The 15831-nt window shown below is 47.8% G+C and overlaps 1 protein-coding gene across 1 annotated transcript in view; it reads right to left on the minus strand.

Moving 5' to 3' along the window:
- The window catches only part of PHF24 (PHD finger protein 24), a 44157-nt gene that overhangs the window by 13009 nt on the left and 15317 nt on the right, over positions 1-15831 (minus strand). Inside the window, exons 2-3 of the mRNA XM_061607344.1 lie at positions 7572-7962; positions 102-287 (exon numbers count right to left, since the gene is read on the minus strand). Coding sequence (XP_061463328.1) covers positions 102-287; positions 7572-7958 — 573 coding nt within the window. The 5' untranslated portion in view covers positions 7959-7962. The remainder of the gene's footprint in view (positions 1-101; positions 288-7571; positions 7963-15831) is intronic.

Here is a 15831-nt window from a genome sequence, read left to right on the forward strand (position 1 = left end):
TGGGACTGATGGGAGCTGGAACATGGCTGGAGGGCACCTGCTTCTTGGGCAGACTTCTGTCTCCGCCCCTCCCCCAGCATCCCACAACGCCCACTGCTTACACATGAGTAGCAGCTCCAGCCGGCCTCCGAATGGGCAGCCTCAGTGACCTCAGCGGCGCTGTCCTGGGGCAGGAAGCCCATCCGGTGCAGGCAGCCGTCGTGGTAGACCCGCGTGCACACACGGCACGGTAGGAGGCTCTCTGCCGTCCAGACCTCGCACACCTCACACATCTCGTCGTTGGTCACCTGCCAGGGAAGGCATGGGGAGGGGGAGGGATGGTTCAGGCCCTGAGCAGTGAGCACCGCAAGGCCCAGGCCCTCGTGGAGGGTTCTAGCCCCGCCTCTTTTGTCTGCCTGTGGCAGGATAAAGGTGCTGGAATCATTCCCTGTGGGGCTTTTCGTGCCCGCTCTAAACAGCGGCTACCTCCTCATGGCTAGGAGGGCCATTGTGGGGGGCTGGAAATGGATGCTAGGGCAGCCTAATCCTAAAGAGCCTGAATTCTAGACTTGGCTATCCCTGCCATGAGCATGACATATGATATGTATGATACGTTTCAAGAGATGTTTTGTTTTCATATATTTTAAAGTCTGTTTTTAAGATGTTTTTGGTTGGTTTTAGTGTTTTTGTTTGCCACCCTGGGCTCCTTCTGGGAGGAAAAGCAGGATATAAATTTAATAAACAACAATAATAACAATAATATATTACTATTACTGTCCCAGTTGTTGGTATTTTTAACAACAACAACAATTCATAGATTTTATCCTGCCTTTCAACAGAACATTTCACAGCAGTTTATGAAATAATATAACAACATCATAATATTCTGGGTTTTTTACAAAAAGTCATAAAAATAAACTTTTAATGTAAACTTCCCCATGAGCATGACTGAAAAGCAGTATATATTTATAATTTATTATCAATCAATCAGTAATAAACAGTACTTAAAAAGCAGTGGTAAAACATTTCACCCAAAGCCTGGCAGAATAAGCAGGTCTTCACCCGGCACTGAAAAGGCCAGAGAGCGTTTGCGGCAGGTGAACCACCCCTGGGGGAGTGAGTACCAAACAGGGTGCCCCAGCTATGCATTGCCAAAAGAAGACGAAAAAAGAGGACACCGATTTTCATAAAATGGGCACATGGTAATATAGATGCAAACATACACATTTAGAAATTTGGATTTGTTAGGCACTGGGGAACATTTTGGGACAAGCCGGGCCTGTACAAAAGGGACGGGCTCCACTTGAACCAGAATGGAACCAGACTGCTGGCACTTAAAATTAAAAAGGTGGCAGAGCAGCTTTTAAACTGACTGAGGGGGAAAACCCGACAGGAGCTGAGAAAGGTCCGATTTGGAATAAACCTCCCCCCTGGGATAAAAACCAAAGAAATGATGAAATTTTAAAAGGGGTAGGCCTAGAAGTAGGCATTGTGAAAGCAGGGGCACAGGATATAAATTCAGAAGAGCAAAATTACCACAGGCCAAACCACAAGTGCCAAAGACACTTGAAGAGAGACACTGCTTACAAGTGCCTGTACGCTAATGCTAGGAGCCTGCGAACCAAGATGGGAGAACTGGAGTGCTTGGTCTTAGAGGAGAGCATTGATATAGTGAGCATAACGGAGACCTGGTGGAATGGAGAAAACCAGTGGGATATGGTTATCCCTGGATATAAACTATATCGGAAGGACAGGGAAGGACGTATTGGTGGCGGAGTCGCTCTATACGTGAAAGAAGGCATTGAATCCAGCAAGCTCGAAACCCCAAAAGAGGCAGACTCCTCCACAGAATCGTTGTGGGTGGTGATACCATGCCCCAAGAGGGACTTAATACTGGGAACGATCTATCGTCCCCCTGATCAAAATGCTCAGGGAGACCTGGAGATGAGATATGAAATTGAGGAAGCATCCAAACTAGGAAATGTGGTAGTAATGGGTGACTTCAACTACCCGGACATAGACCGGCTGCATATGTGTTCCAGTCATGACAAAGAAGCAAAGTTTCTAGATATTCTAAATGACTATTCCCTAGACCAGTTGGTCATGGAACCGACCAGAGGGACGGCAACCCTGGACTTAATCCTCAGTGGGGACCGGGACCTGGTGCAAAATATAAGCGTTGTTGAACCGATTGGGAGCAGTGACCACAGTGCTATTAAATTAAACATACATGTAACTGGCCAATTGCCAAGAAAATCCAACACGGTCACATTTGACTTCAAAAGAGGAAACTTCAGAAAAATGAGGGGATTGGTAAAAAGAAAGCTGAAAAACAAAGTCCAGAGGGTCACATCACTCGAAAATGCTTGGAAGTTGTTTAAAAACACAATATTAGAAGCTCAACTGGAGAGCATACCGCAGATCAGAAAAGGTACCGCCAGGGCCAAGAAGATGCCAGCATGGTTAACGAGCAAAGTCAAGGAAGCTCTTAGAGGCAAAAAGTCTTCCTTCAGAAAATGGAAGTCTTGTCCGAATGAAGAAAATAAAAAAGAACACAAACTCTGGCAAAAGAAATGCAAGAAGACAATAAGGGATGCTAAAAAAGAATTTGAGGAGCACATTGCTAAGAACATAAAAACCAACAACAAAAAATTCTATAAATACATTCAAAGCAGGAGACCATCTAGGGAGACGATTGGACCCTTGGATGATAAGGGAGTCAAAGGTGTACTAAAGAACGATAAGGAGATTGCAGAGAAGCTAAATGAATTCTTTGCATCTGTCTTCACAGTGGAAGATATAGGGCAGATCCCTGAACCTGAACTAACATTTGCAGGAAGGGATTCTGAGGAACTAAGACAAATAGTGGTAACGAGAGAGGAAGTTCTAAGCTTAATGGACAATATAAAAACAGACAAATCACTGGGCCCGGATGGCATCCACCCGAGAGTTCTCAAAGAACTCAAAGGTGAAATTGCTGATCTGCTAACTAAAATATGTAACTTGTCCCTTGGGTCCTCCTCCGTGCCTGAGGACTGGAAAGTGGCAAATGTAACGCCAATCTTCAAAAAGGGATCCAGAGGGGATCCCGGAAATTACAGGCCAGTTAGCTTAACTTCTGTCCCTGGAAAACTGGTAGAAAGTATTATTAAAGCTAGATTAACTAAGCACATAGAAGAACAAGCCTTGCTGAAGCAGAGCCAGCATGGCTTCTGCAAGGGAAAGTCCTGTCTCAATAACCTATTAGAATTCCTTGAGAGTGTCAACAAGCATATAGATAGAGGTGATCCAGTGGACATAGTGTACTTAGACTTTCAAAAAGCGTTTGACAAGGTACCTCACCAAAGGCTTCTGAGGAAGCTTAGCAGTCATGGAATAAGAGGAGAGGTCCTCTTGTGGATAAGGAATTGGTTAAGAAGCAGAAAGCAGAGAGTAGGAATAAACGGACAGTTCTCCCAATGGAGGGCTGTAGAAAGTGGAGTCCCTCAAGGATCGGTATTGGGACCTGTACTTTTCAACTTGTTCATTAATGACCTAGAATTAGGACTGAGCAGTGAAGTGGCCAAGTTTGCTGATGACACTAAATTGTTCAGGGTTGTTAAAACAAAAAGGGATTGCGAAGAGCTCCAAAAAGACCTCTCCAAACTGAGTGAATGGGCGGAAAAATGGCAAATGCAATTCAATATAAACAAGTGTAAAATTATGCATATTGGAGCAAAAAATCTTCATTTCACATATACGCTCATGGGGTCTGAACTGGCGGTGACCGACCAGGAGAGAGACCTCGGAGTTGTAGTGGACAGCACGATGAAAATGTCGACCCAGTGTGCGGCAGCTGTGAAAAAGGCAAATTCCATGCTAGCGATAATTAGGAAAGGTATTGAAAATAAAACAGCCGATATCATAATGCCGTTGTATAAATCTATGGTGCGGCCGCATTTGGAATACTGTGTACAGTTCTGGTCGCCTCATCTCAAAAAGGATATTCTAGAGTTGGAAAAGGTTCAGAAGAGGGCAACCAGAATGATCAAGGGGATGGAGCGACTCCCTTATGAGGAAAGGTTGCAGCATTTGGGGCTTTTTAGTTTAGAGAATAGGCGGGTCAGAGGAGACATGATAGAAGTGTATAAAACTATGCATGGCATTGAGAAAGTGGATAGAGAAAAGTTCTTCTCCCTCTCTCAGAATACTAGAACTCGTGGACATTCAAAGAAGCTGAATGTTGGAAGATTCAGGACAGACAAAAGGAAGTACTTCTTTACTCAGCGCATAGTTAAACTATGGAATTTGCTCCCACCAGATGCAGTAATGGCCACCAGCTTGGACGGCTTTAAAAGAAGATTAGACAAATTCATGGAGGACAGGGCTATCAATGGCTACTAGCCATGATGGCTGTGCTGTGCCACCCTAGTCAGAGGCAGCATGCTTCTGAAAACCAGTTGCCGGAAGCCTCAGGAGGGGAGAGTGTTCTTGCACTCGGGTCCTGCTTGCGGGCTTCCCCCAGGCACCTGGTAGGCCACTGTGAGAACAGGATGCTGGACTAGATGGGCCACTGGCCTGATCCAGCAGCCTCTTCTTATGTTCTTATGTTCTTAAATAAATTACGATAATATAAGCAGAAGTATGAGATATCTCACTCTGGTGGGGAAGACTATGACTGGGTGACTTGGGTGCCTGCTGAGTCTGCTGTCCGAGGGCTGTTCACCATCCATGGGCAACGTCAAGACCCTCCTCAGTTCCCCCTTCTCATGGCTCTTTATCTTTAAGCCAGACTTTGACTGGACAGGCCTCCAAAGAGGGAACTGACCTCTATAAATTATCTTGACCCGTTCATGTCTGGGTTCAGGCCTGGTTATGGGACTGAATTGGTTGCCCTGATGGATGATCTTTATCGGGAGAAGGACAGGGGGAGTGTGACCCTGTTATTCCTACTTGATCTCTCAGCGGCTTTTGATACCATTCACCATGGTATCCTTCTGGGTCGACTTGGTGAGATGGGTATTGGAGGCACTGTTTTAGTGGTTCTGATCCTATCTCCAGGGTCGTTTTCAGAGAATAGCATTGGGTGACTGTCTTTTTGTTGGAATATGTGGTTCAACTCCAACTTGTGGGTTGAGGCTGCATGGGGTTAAAAAGGGTAGCTAGAGAGGATATAGGATGATGGGCCCAATGTCCTGTAGGACCCTGCACAGTTGCGTAGCAGAATGGAGAGTTTTGAGTGAGCTTATGTGTGTGTGTCTGAATCTTTGCTAAGATTCTACCTTCCCTGAAAATTAGTCAGACAGAGACTTTAAGCTTTAAAATAAGAAATAACTACTTTATTCTGGAAGTACATACTTGATAGGAAAGAGTTCTATATCTAGCTAACTAGCTATGTTGGAGCAGCCGGCACTGGTCTCAGTGCTAGCCCTCACGCTGGTTGAGAGGAGAGACAAAGGAAAGATGTCTGCTCCCCTCTCGAGAGAAAGAAGAAAGAGACTGGGAAGGCGGGAAGGAACTGGGATCAACATTCCTTGCATATCAGTCTAGCAGGAAGGGGAGAGACAGCAGGAGATCAAAGGGATAGGTATAGCCTAGCAACCAAGAGGTCTCCTCTCTAGCTACCCTTTTTAACCCCATACAGCCTCAATCCACAAGTTGGAGTTGAACCACATACATTCCAACAGAGGAGACCTCCTGATTGCTAAGCTATACCTCTCTCCTTTGATCTCCTGCTGACTCCCCTTCCTGCTAGACTGATATTCTCAGGATGTTGACCACATCTCCTTCCTCCTCCTTTCTCTTGAGAGGGAGAGCAGACATCTTCTCTTTGTCTCTCCCTCTCCTCCAAGCATGAGGGCAAACACTAGGCTTAGTGTTTGCATCTCCAACTTAGCTAGTTAGCTAGGTGTAGAACTCTTTCCTATCAAGTACATGTACTTCCAGAATAAAGCAGTTATTTCTTATTTTAAAGCTTAAAGTATCTGTCTGACTAATTTGCAGGGAAGGTGTAATCTTTAGCAAAGATTCAAACGCATAAAGGCTCACTCAGTCTCTCCATTCCCAATTTTGCCACTTTGTGACTCTTTTGGCCCCCTGGCAGCTGTGCTGTGGGGTGCCACAGGGTACCATCTTGTCCCCCATGCTGTTTAACATCTATATGAAGCCCTTGGGGATGGTCATCAGGAGATTTGGGGCAAGGTGTCTGCAGTATGCTGATGATACCCAGCTCAATTTCTCCGTAACATCTGATCTGAGAGAGGCCATGCAAGCCCCGGGACAGTGTCTTGATTTGGTGGTGGGCTGGATGAGGGCCAAAAAACTGAATCTGAATCCTAGCAAGATGGAGGTGCTGGTGGTTCCCATGTCTGGATAATTAGTCAGTTGCCTGCTTCGAATGGAGCCGCGCTCCCTCTGAAAGAGCAAGTTCGTTGTCTAGGGGTGCTCCTAGAGGCCCAGGTGACCAGTGGCTAGGAGTGCCTTTAGCCAGTTTAAAGTGCCCCAACTGAGAAGGCCTTTTCCCTGGATACCACCCACTTCCACTCATATGAGGATACATAGGAGAGCCTTCCCATTATCTAAACCAGCCTTCTCCAAACTGGTGCCCTCCAGCTGTGCTGGCTGGGGCTGATGGAAACTGTAGTCCAAAACATCTGGAGGGCGCCAGGTTGGCAAAGGTTGACCAAAATATGCAGATGGGTTAAAGTGGAAGGAGCTGTTCCCCCAGCGTATCCACGTCCCAAGCAGTAAAGCTAAGCAGTTTTGCTCAGAAATCGTCAGAGTACAAGGCTTGGGACCACAATACCTGATGAAACGCCTCTCCCGACACGAACCCACCTGTACGCTATGCTCAGCATCCAAGGCCCTCCTCTGGGTGCCTACTCCAAGGGAAGCTGGGAGGCTGGCAACAAGGGAGACGGCTTTCTCAGTGGTGGCCCCCCAATTATGGAATGATTTTCCTGATGAGGTGTGCCTGGTGCCAACACTGTTATCTTTTCAGCGCCAGGTCAAGACTTTCCTCTTCTCCCAGGCATTTTAGCATGTGTTTTTAAATTGTTTTTTAAAATTGTTTTTAAATTTGTATATATGTATATTTGTTTTTAATGTTTTTAATTGTTGTAAACCGCCCAGAGAGCTTCGGCTATGGGGCGGTATACAAATGTAATAAATAATTAATTAAAAAATAAGTCCCACCGGAGTTCTTTAAGCCCCAGTGAGACAATGCCCAGTCCCAGTCAGCAGCTAACTGCACCATTTTGCACCAACTGCAGCTTCAGAGTCCGCTAGCCAATGGCCGTTTTCTATCCAGGAAATACCAGAGCATGAATAAGGGCACAGATAACCAAAACAGCTGCCCCATTGTTGCACTCCTATTTGCAGGTGGCGGAGCTGGTGACTTTTAAATTAGTTGCAGATAAAACAACAACAGAGAAGGGAAGTTGCATGTCTGCCCACTTTGGGGGGGGGATGCCCTCCCCAGTTCAGTAGGACCAGGGGTATGATCGAGGTCTTGCCCTGGTCCTCTAGTCGCCCAGGCCTTTGCCATGCCCGTCTGTCCCCGCCTCTCGCCTCCCTTCCCCTCTGCCCAGGCCAGCGACGCCCCCAGCGCCTACCTGCTCCCGCTGCGCCAGGCTGATCTCGATGGGCTCGTCGTCGTGTTGCCCCCGCGTGGGGCGGGCAGAGGCTGGCGGCGTGAGGCTGGTGGCGGGGCCGAGCTCCTCGGGCTCCACACCTCGCCCGTCCCGCAGCCTCTCCCAGGCTGCCCTCCGCCTGCTGCCGCCCTCCTGCCGCGAGGGTCCTGCCGGAGACCCCCCTTCCGCTGCCGCCTCCTCCTGGAGCTCTTGCACCGCGTCCTCGATGGTCCCTCGCCGGCTGGCGGCTCCCTCCGGCTTGCGCTTGGCAGCAGGGCGCTCCCGCAGCCCGTCCTTGAAGGCGGACACCGCCAGGCTGACCCTCTGGACCTGCTCCACCGTCTGCCGCTTGGACACCAGCACCCCCATGGCTCTGTGGGAGTGGGAAGAGAGGGGTGAGGGGGCCAGCGGGGACGCAGGCAGGCCTCTGTGGGGAGAGGCGGTGGGGGGGGGAGCGCGCAAGCTCCTTCTGGGAGAGGAGGACAGGAGGAGGCCGTAACCATAACCTCCCAGGCCCGGGGATGAAGGCGTCGCCCGGTTCCAGCACAGCAGCTGCTGCGCTGCGGGCAGGGGGTGTCCGGCAGGCAGAGCCGGTTAACCTAGAAGTGTACTCGGCCTGTGGCTCAAGCCGGGGCGGGGGAACTTTTTATAGCCAGCCGGCCACAGGCCCTCTTAGGTAGCCTTCGGGGGGGGGGGTCCACGTGCCAGCAGTGGGCGAGGCCGGAGGGCAAAGTGGGTGGTACAACATGTGCGATTCCTACTTTAGCGCAAGAGGTGACATTCGGTCAGAGGTTTCTCTTCGCTTTCCCGTGCGCTCATCTCTCAAGCTAGACACCCAAGAACACACAAAGCACGCCAAGTGGAGAGGGTGGGATGCAAAATGTGGCCCAGGCCGGTGGCGGCAGCCTGGGCAGAGTCCCAAAGGACAGTTAGGCTTGGACAGCTACGCTTGGCCCTTGGACCGGAGGCTCACCCTCCCTGGTCGACAGCCATGAATCAAAGAGTTTTAGCCTAAGTATGAACGTCTTGTATACAGGCACAAACAACGTATTGGTGGCGGAGTCGCTCTATACGTGAAAGAAGGCATTGAATCCAGCAAGCTCGAAACCCCAAAAGAGGCAGACTCCTCTACAGAATCGTTGTGGGTGGTGATACCGTGCCCCAGGAGGGACTTAATACTGGGAACGATCTATCGTCCCCCTGATCAAAATGCTCAGGGAGACCTTGAGATGAGATATGAAATTGAGGAAGCATCCAAACTAGGAAATGTGGTAGTAATGGGTGACTTCAACTACCCGGACATAGACTGGCTTCATATGTGTTCCAGTCATGACAAAGAAGCAAAGTTTCTAGATATTCTAAATGACTATTCCCTAGACCAGTTGGTCATGGAACCGACCAGAGGGACGGCAACCCTGGACTTAATCCTCAGTGGGGACCGGGACCTGGTGCGAGATGTAAGTGTTGTTGAACCGATTGGGAGCAGTGACCACAGTGCTATTAAATTAAACATACATGTAACTGGCCAATTGCCAAGAAAATCCAGCACGGTCACATTTGACTTCAAAAGAGGAAACTTCACAAAAATGAGGGGATTGGTAAAAAGAAAGCTCAAAAACAAAGTCCAGAGGGTCACATCACTCGAAAATGCTTGGAAGTTGTTTAAAAACACAATATTAGAAGCTCAACTGGAGTGCATACCGCAGATCAGAAAAGGTACCGCCAGGCCAAGAAGATGCCAGCATGGCTAACGAGCAAAGTCAAGGAAGCTCTTAGAGGCAAAAAGTCTTCCTTCAGAAAATGGAAGTCTTGTCCGAATGAAGAAAATAAAAAAGAACATAAACTCTGGCAAAAGAAATGCAAGAAGACAATAAGGGATGCTAAAAAAGAATTTGAGGAGCACATTGCTAAGAACATAAAAACCAACAACAAAAAATTCTATAAATACATTCAAAGCAGGAGACCATCTAGGGAGACGATTGGACCCTTGGATGATAAGGGAGTCAAAGGTGTACTAAAGAACGATAAGGAGATTGCAGAGAAGCTAAATGAATTCTTTGCATCTGTCTTCACAGTGGAAGATATAGGGCAGATCCCTGAACCTGAACTAACATTTGCAGGAAGGGATTCTGAGGAACTAAGACAAATAGTGGTAACGAGAGAGGAAGTTCTAGGCTAAATGGACAATATAAAAACTGACAAATCACCGGGCCCGGATGGCATCCACCCGAGAGTTCTCAAAGAACTCAAAGGTGAAATTGCTGATCTGCTAACTAAAATATGTAACTTGTCCCTTGGGTCCTCCTCCGTGCCTGAGGACTGGAAAGTGGCAAATGTAACGCCAATCTTCAAAAAGGGATCCAGAGGGGATCCCGGAAATTACAGGCCGGTTAGCTTAACTTCTGTCCCTGGAAAACTGGTAGAAAGTATGATTAAAGCTAGATTAACTAAGCACATAGAAGAACAAGCCTTGCTGAAGCAGAGCCAGCATGGCTTCTGCAAGGGAAAGTCCTGTCTCAATAACCTATTAGAATTCCTTGAGAGTGTCAACAAGCATATAGATAGAGGTGATCCAGTGGACATAGTGTACTTAGACTTTCAAAAAGCGTTTGACAAGGTACCTCACCAAAGGCTTCTGAGGAAGCTTAGCAGTCATGGAATAAGAGGAGAGGTCCTCTTGTGGATAAGGAATTGGTTAAGAAGCAGAAAGCAGAGAGTAGGAATAAACGGACAGTTCTCCCAATGGAGGGCTGTAGAAAGTGGAGTCCCTCAAGGATCGGTATTGGGACCTGTACTTTTCAACTTGTTCATTAATGACCTAGAATTAGGAGTGAGCAGTGAAGTGGCCAAGTTTGCTGACGACACTAAATTGTTCAGGGTTGTTAAAACAAAAAGGGATTGCGAAGAGCTCCAAAAAGACCTCTCCAAACTGAGTGAATGGGCGGAAAAATGGCAAATGCAATTCAATATAAACAAGTGTAAAATTATGCATATTGGAGCAAAAAATCTTAATTTCACATATACGGTCATGGGGTCTGAACTGGCGGTGACCGACCAGGAGAGAGACCTCGGGGTTGTAATGGACAGCACGATGAAAATGTCGACCCAGTGTGCGCCAGCTGTGAAAAAGGCAAATTCCATGCTAGCGATAATTAGGAAAGGTATTGAAAATAAAACAGCCGATATCATAATGCCGTTGTATAAATCTATGATGCGGCCGCATTTGGAATACTGTGTACAGTTCTGGTCGCCTCATCTCAAAAAGGATATTCTAGAGTTGGAAAAGGTTCAGAAGAGGGCAACCAGAATGATCAAGGGGATGGAGCGACTCCCTTACGAGGAAAGGTTGCAGCATTTGGGGCTTTTTAGTTTAGAGAAAAGGTGGGTCAGAGGAGACATGATAGAAGTGTATAAAATTATGCATGGCATTGAGAAAGTGGATAGAGAAAAGTTCTTCTCCCTCTCTCATAATACTAGAACTCGTGGACATTCAAAGAAGCTGAATGTTGGAAGATTCAGGACAGACAAAAGGAAGTACTTCTTTACTCAGCGCATAGTTAAACTATGGAATTTGCTCCCACAAGATGCAGTAATGGCCACCAGCTTGGATGGCTTTAAAAGAAGATTAGACAAATTCATGGAGGATGGGGCTATCAATGGCTACTAGCCATGATGGCTGTGCTCTGCCACCCTAGTCAGAGGCAGCATGCTTCTGAAAACCAGTTGCCGGAAGCCTCAGGAGGGGAGAGTGTTCTTGCACTCGGGTCCTGCTTGCAGGCTTCCCCCAGGCACCTGGTTGGCCACTGTGAGAACAGGATGCTGGACTAGATGGGCCACTGGCCTGATCCAGCAGGCTCTTCTTATGTTCTTATGTTCTTAACACAGGCTCCATAATCCCCAGACTATACTCTCTCTCTCTCTCCCCTGCATTTCAGCCCCAAAAGGCCCACAGGCAGCTTGCAAGAATTAAAACCCAAATCCAGTATAGAAAGACAATAATCAATGCTATAGACGCGAGTCCAGTTCCTCAGATACATGCTGAGTTATCCTAACTTTTAGGTGTGCATGCTTGAGGTGGGAGTGGGAGGGTGTAAGCTGGGAGGTCAGAAGGGAATGAAATGCAGTCAGCCTTATGCTATAGGGCTGCACCTGTTGCTTTTCCTGCAACAGACGGACACAGTTCTACCTCTGGAAACTGTTGCTATAGGAAAGAGCAAAAATCTCACAAAAAGAGAGCCAGAGAAAACAAAACTAAATGCTAGGAAGCAGCTCAGCTATTGTACTGGTTATTGACTCATAATCACCTGCTGATATGCAAACACTTGTGGAATTCATGCATACAGGAGGGATGGAAGAATCTGTCCATTTCAGCTCCCTCCTTTCTCATTTTCCCACCTTAAGTTCAGTTTTTCACATTTCTTCATCAACTTGCAATTTTTTAAAAAAAATCCTCATGAAATTTCTTCAGTGTGAATTTCTCCAAAATAAAATCATTTTTCTGTACAGTTTTGACTAATGTACACATTTTTGCAAGCAATTCCTCCTAATATAATAAATTCTTCTATGTTATTTTCACCAATATATTGATTTTTATGCACACTTTTCCCTAATATATGCATTTTTGTAAACATTCTTTGTTTACAAAGAATACATCACAAATTTTGGATATGTGTGAATTTTGAAGGCTGGCAGTATTTCAGTTCCCATATTGTTTCAGAAAGTGCAAATTTGACAGATTCAGCTTTAAATGTGAACTGAATCGAATTTCTCCCCCATCCCGAGGTGTTCACACACAAACACTGACAGTTTCCCTTCAGTTCTGGAATGCTCAGTTCATTTGCAGCCATGCAAACAGCCTGCACAGACTGCCCCTCAGGGCCTTCCTGCATTTAGTATTCCCAGACATCCCCCTCCTTCTTTACTAGCTGTGAAGCATTTGGGTGTTACTGATTCTGTCTCCTGTTGCCAGGGAAACCCAGGATCCCACCCCCAGGAGTTGGCAGGTGAACCATATGCAAGCACTCATATCTGCTAAAAACTGGGCCTCCTCCCCATGTCGATGCTCATTATTGATCGCTGGCGGAGCAAAGCCTGAGTCAGCTGTGGTCCGCTGTCTGGTGTCCCCCCCATCTTGTCTGGAACGCAGCAGATTTTCGAAAAGCTCACTGCCTTATTCCAAAATGTCATGGGAATTGAGAATGAGGCTGTAGGTGAAAGCACATAGCTTGGGATCTCTTTGGGGGAGTCTACCGTGGAAAGCACCAGAGGCTGCATGATGTTCTGTAAAAATCCTTCATCCAACAGCAGTATCTTATTTCAGAGCCCTAAATTCCCAGAGGACTGAAGTGCAAGTTGTACAGGCCCTTCTCTTTGGCATTCTCATCCGGCAACGTTGCCTGCAGCCACGGCCAAGCCTGGATTAATGACGTGAATAGGTAGGCAGCCTCCCACCCCAGCTCCGAATTATGTGTACAGCAACCCTTACTCAGATGTCAACAGACTATGTTCAATGGGATTTACTCCCCAGTAAAGACATGTAGGATTCCAGCCACAGAGGAGCAACTGGAGGGCTGCCATTACATGGAATGCAAGAGGACCAAAATTAGGAGGGTCTGCAAACAATATCAAAAGCATAAAAGGGCGGGCTGAGGATAGGACAAGCTGGAATCTGGTGGGCCCTGCTTGTGACTGATTGTGCTGCCTGCCAATCTCCCTGCTGGGAGGAAGGGTGTGGTATCAATCAATCAATCAATTTAAAATCAAACAAATGGAAGGTATGTAAGCAGGGGTGTCCCTACAGGGGTGTGGAGGGTGCGGCCCGCACCCGGGTGTCACCATGAGGGGGGTGACACCCAGAGCCACCCCGCCCCACGCTGTTGCCCGGCAAGGCTGCGCCAACTCCTCCTCGGAGGCGGGCGGACGAGAGTGGGAGCAGCGTTGGCGGGGCGAGGGAGGCGCGCCGGCGTTCCCAGGCCTGCGGCTGGGTGCCCCTCCGGCGCGCGTCCTCCCAGGGGCATAGACAGGGTGGCTGGCCTCGAGTGCGCGCGCGCAAGCCCAGCCACCTTGTCCATGCCCCTGGGAGGGCGCGCACCAGAGGTCCGCATGCCCCCCCCGCACTCCCGCTAGTGACGCCACTGTATGTAAGCAATGGCTCCCCCCGATTTCATCAGCGCTCTTTGCTGGTTTGGACCAGTAGTGTAGTAGCAAATTTAGAAGTGCAGGGTCTCTTCATGATAGTCACATCCACACACACCCTTTTAAGCTACTAAGTTGTAGCCTTCTCCCACAACAGCAGACGTCTCTAGGAGCCAATCAACATGAAAGGAAGGAGTGTTAGCTACTGAAAAGATTCTTCTCAGTGGCTGACTCATCTCTTTTCATTCTGATTGGCTGCAATCAACAGGAAAGTAAGGAAGCATATTAGAAGACTCTTCTCAGTGACCAACACACTTCCCTTTCATGCTGATTGGTTTGTAGGATGCTGGAAGCATGGGGACCCTGCTCCCAAAAAAGTAAAGGGTCTAAGACCCCTCGAGACCCTGGATGACTACACCCCTGGTTTGGACTTTCCTCAAGTGCCACTTTGACAGGCAAATGTTTTGCATTTTTAAAAAATAACTTCTGGAATAGAATTTGAGAAAAGGTTACAAAGTTTGTGTCAGAGAGTCGCGATGCTGGGAACGGAGAGTTCTGAGCGAGCTTACATGTGTGCGTTTGAATCCTTGCTAAAGATTATACCTTCTCTGCAAATTAGACAGAGACTTTAAGCTTTAAAATGAAATAACTACTTTATTCTGGAAGTACATGCTTGATAGGAAAGAGTCCTATATCTGGCTAACTTGCTAAGTTGGAGCTAGAAACACTGAGCCCAGTGCTTGCACTCATGCTTGGAGGAGAGGGAGAGAGAAAGGAATATGTCTGCTCTCCCTCACGAGAGAAAGAAGAAGTAAGAAGGAGGGAAGGAACTGGGATCAACATCCTTTGCATATCAGTCTAGCAGGAAGGAAGAGACAGCAGGAGATCAAAGGACAGGTGTAGCCTAGCAACCAAGAGGTCTCCTCTCTAGCTACCCTTTTTAACCCCGTGCAGCCTCAACCCACAAGTTGGAGTTGAACCTCTTATATTCCAACAGTTTGGGGCTTCTTAGTTTAGAGAAAAGGCAAGAGAGGGGACACGATAGATGTTTATAAAACTATGCATGGCATGGAGAAAGTGAACAGAGAAACGTTTTATTCCCTCTCTCATAACAGTAGAACTCGTGGACATCCAACGAAGCTGAATGTTGGAAGATTCAGGCCAGACCAAAGAAAGCCCTTCTTCACACAGCAGTTCATAGTTAAACGATGGGATTCGCTCCCACAAGAGGCAGTGATGGCCACCAACTTGGATGGCTTTGAAAGAGGATGAGACAAGTCAGTGGAGAAGGAAAAGGCTACCACTGGCCATTAGCCATGATGGCTATGTTCTGCCTCAACTGTCGAGGCAGTAATCCTCTGGATACCAGTTGCTGGGAATCACAAGTGGAAAGGCCACTGCTGTGCTCAGGCCCTGCGTTCAGACTACCCATTCAGGCACCTGGTTGGTCGCTGTGAGAACAGGATGCTGGACTAGCTGGGCCACTGGCCTGATCCAGCAGGCTCTTCTTAAGTTCTTAAGTGGGAACTTCACAGAGAAGCTTCGCAGGCAACTGTTCAGAAATGCCGCTGGCCGCTTGGGTAGCATCTGATCACTTCCTATGCTGGGGACAATGCTGGTTGCGGAGTGTGGAACAAGTTCACACCACTTTGATGGCAGCACAGAAGACAATGTAAATCAAGCAGATAGGCAGCCATAAGGGACTACGTTGCCTCTACATCTCTTTTCCCTTGGTGACCTGTTGCCGACGCAGTTGCTCCCAAGGCCTGTACGCCTTCCTGAGATTTCCCTTCTCTTGCTAACTCTGCTTCATCTCGATTCATTAGCACAAAGTGGGCTTCACACTGGTGGATGAGTTGAGAAGCAAAGAACAAAGCCCACAGTCAAGCACAAGGTTGTGCACATTGAATCCTATTGATTTCGATGGGTGTAGATTAAATGTGCCTAACTCCCTGCTGGATCAGGCCTGGGGCACAAACTGCTCTTTCTTACAAGGAGCCCAACCACAAACAAGGGGGGGGTCAGTGGTGGAGCCCCTGCCTTGCCAGCAGAACGCCCCAGGTTCAAGCATAGGGACCCTTCTCTGCCTGATACCTGGAGAGCTGCT

This window comes from Rhineura floridana, chromosome 1, assembly GCF_030035675.1.
Source record: "Rhineura floridana isolate rRhiFlo1 chromosome 1, rRhiFlo1.hap2, whole genome shotgun sequence".
In the NCBI taxonomy this organism is placed as follows: Eukaryota; Metazoa; Chordata; class Lepidosauria; order Squamata; family Rhineuridae; genus Rhineura; species Rhineura floridana.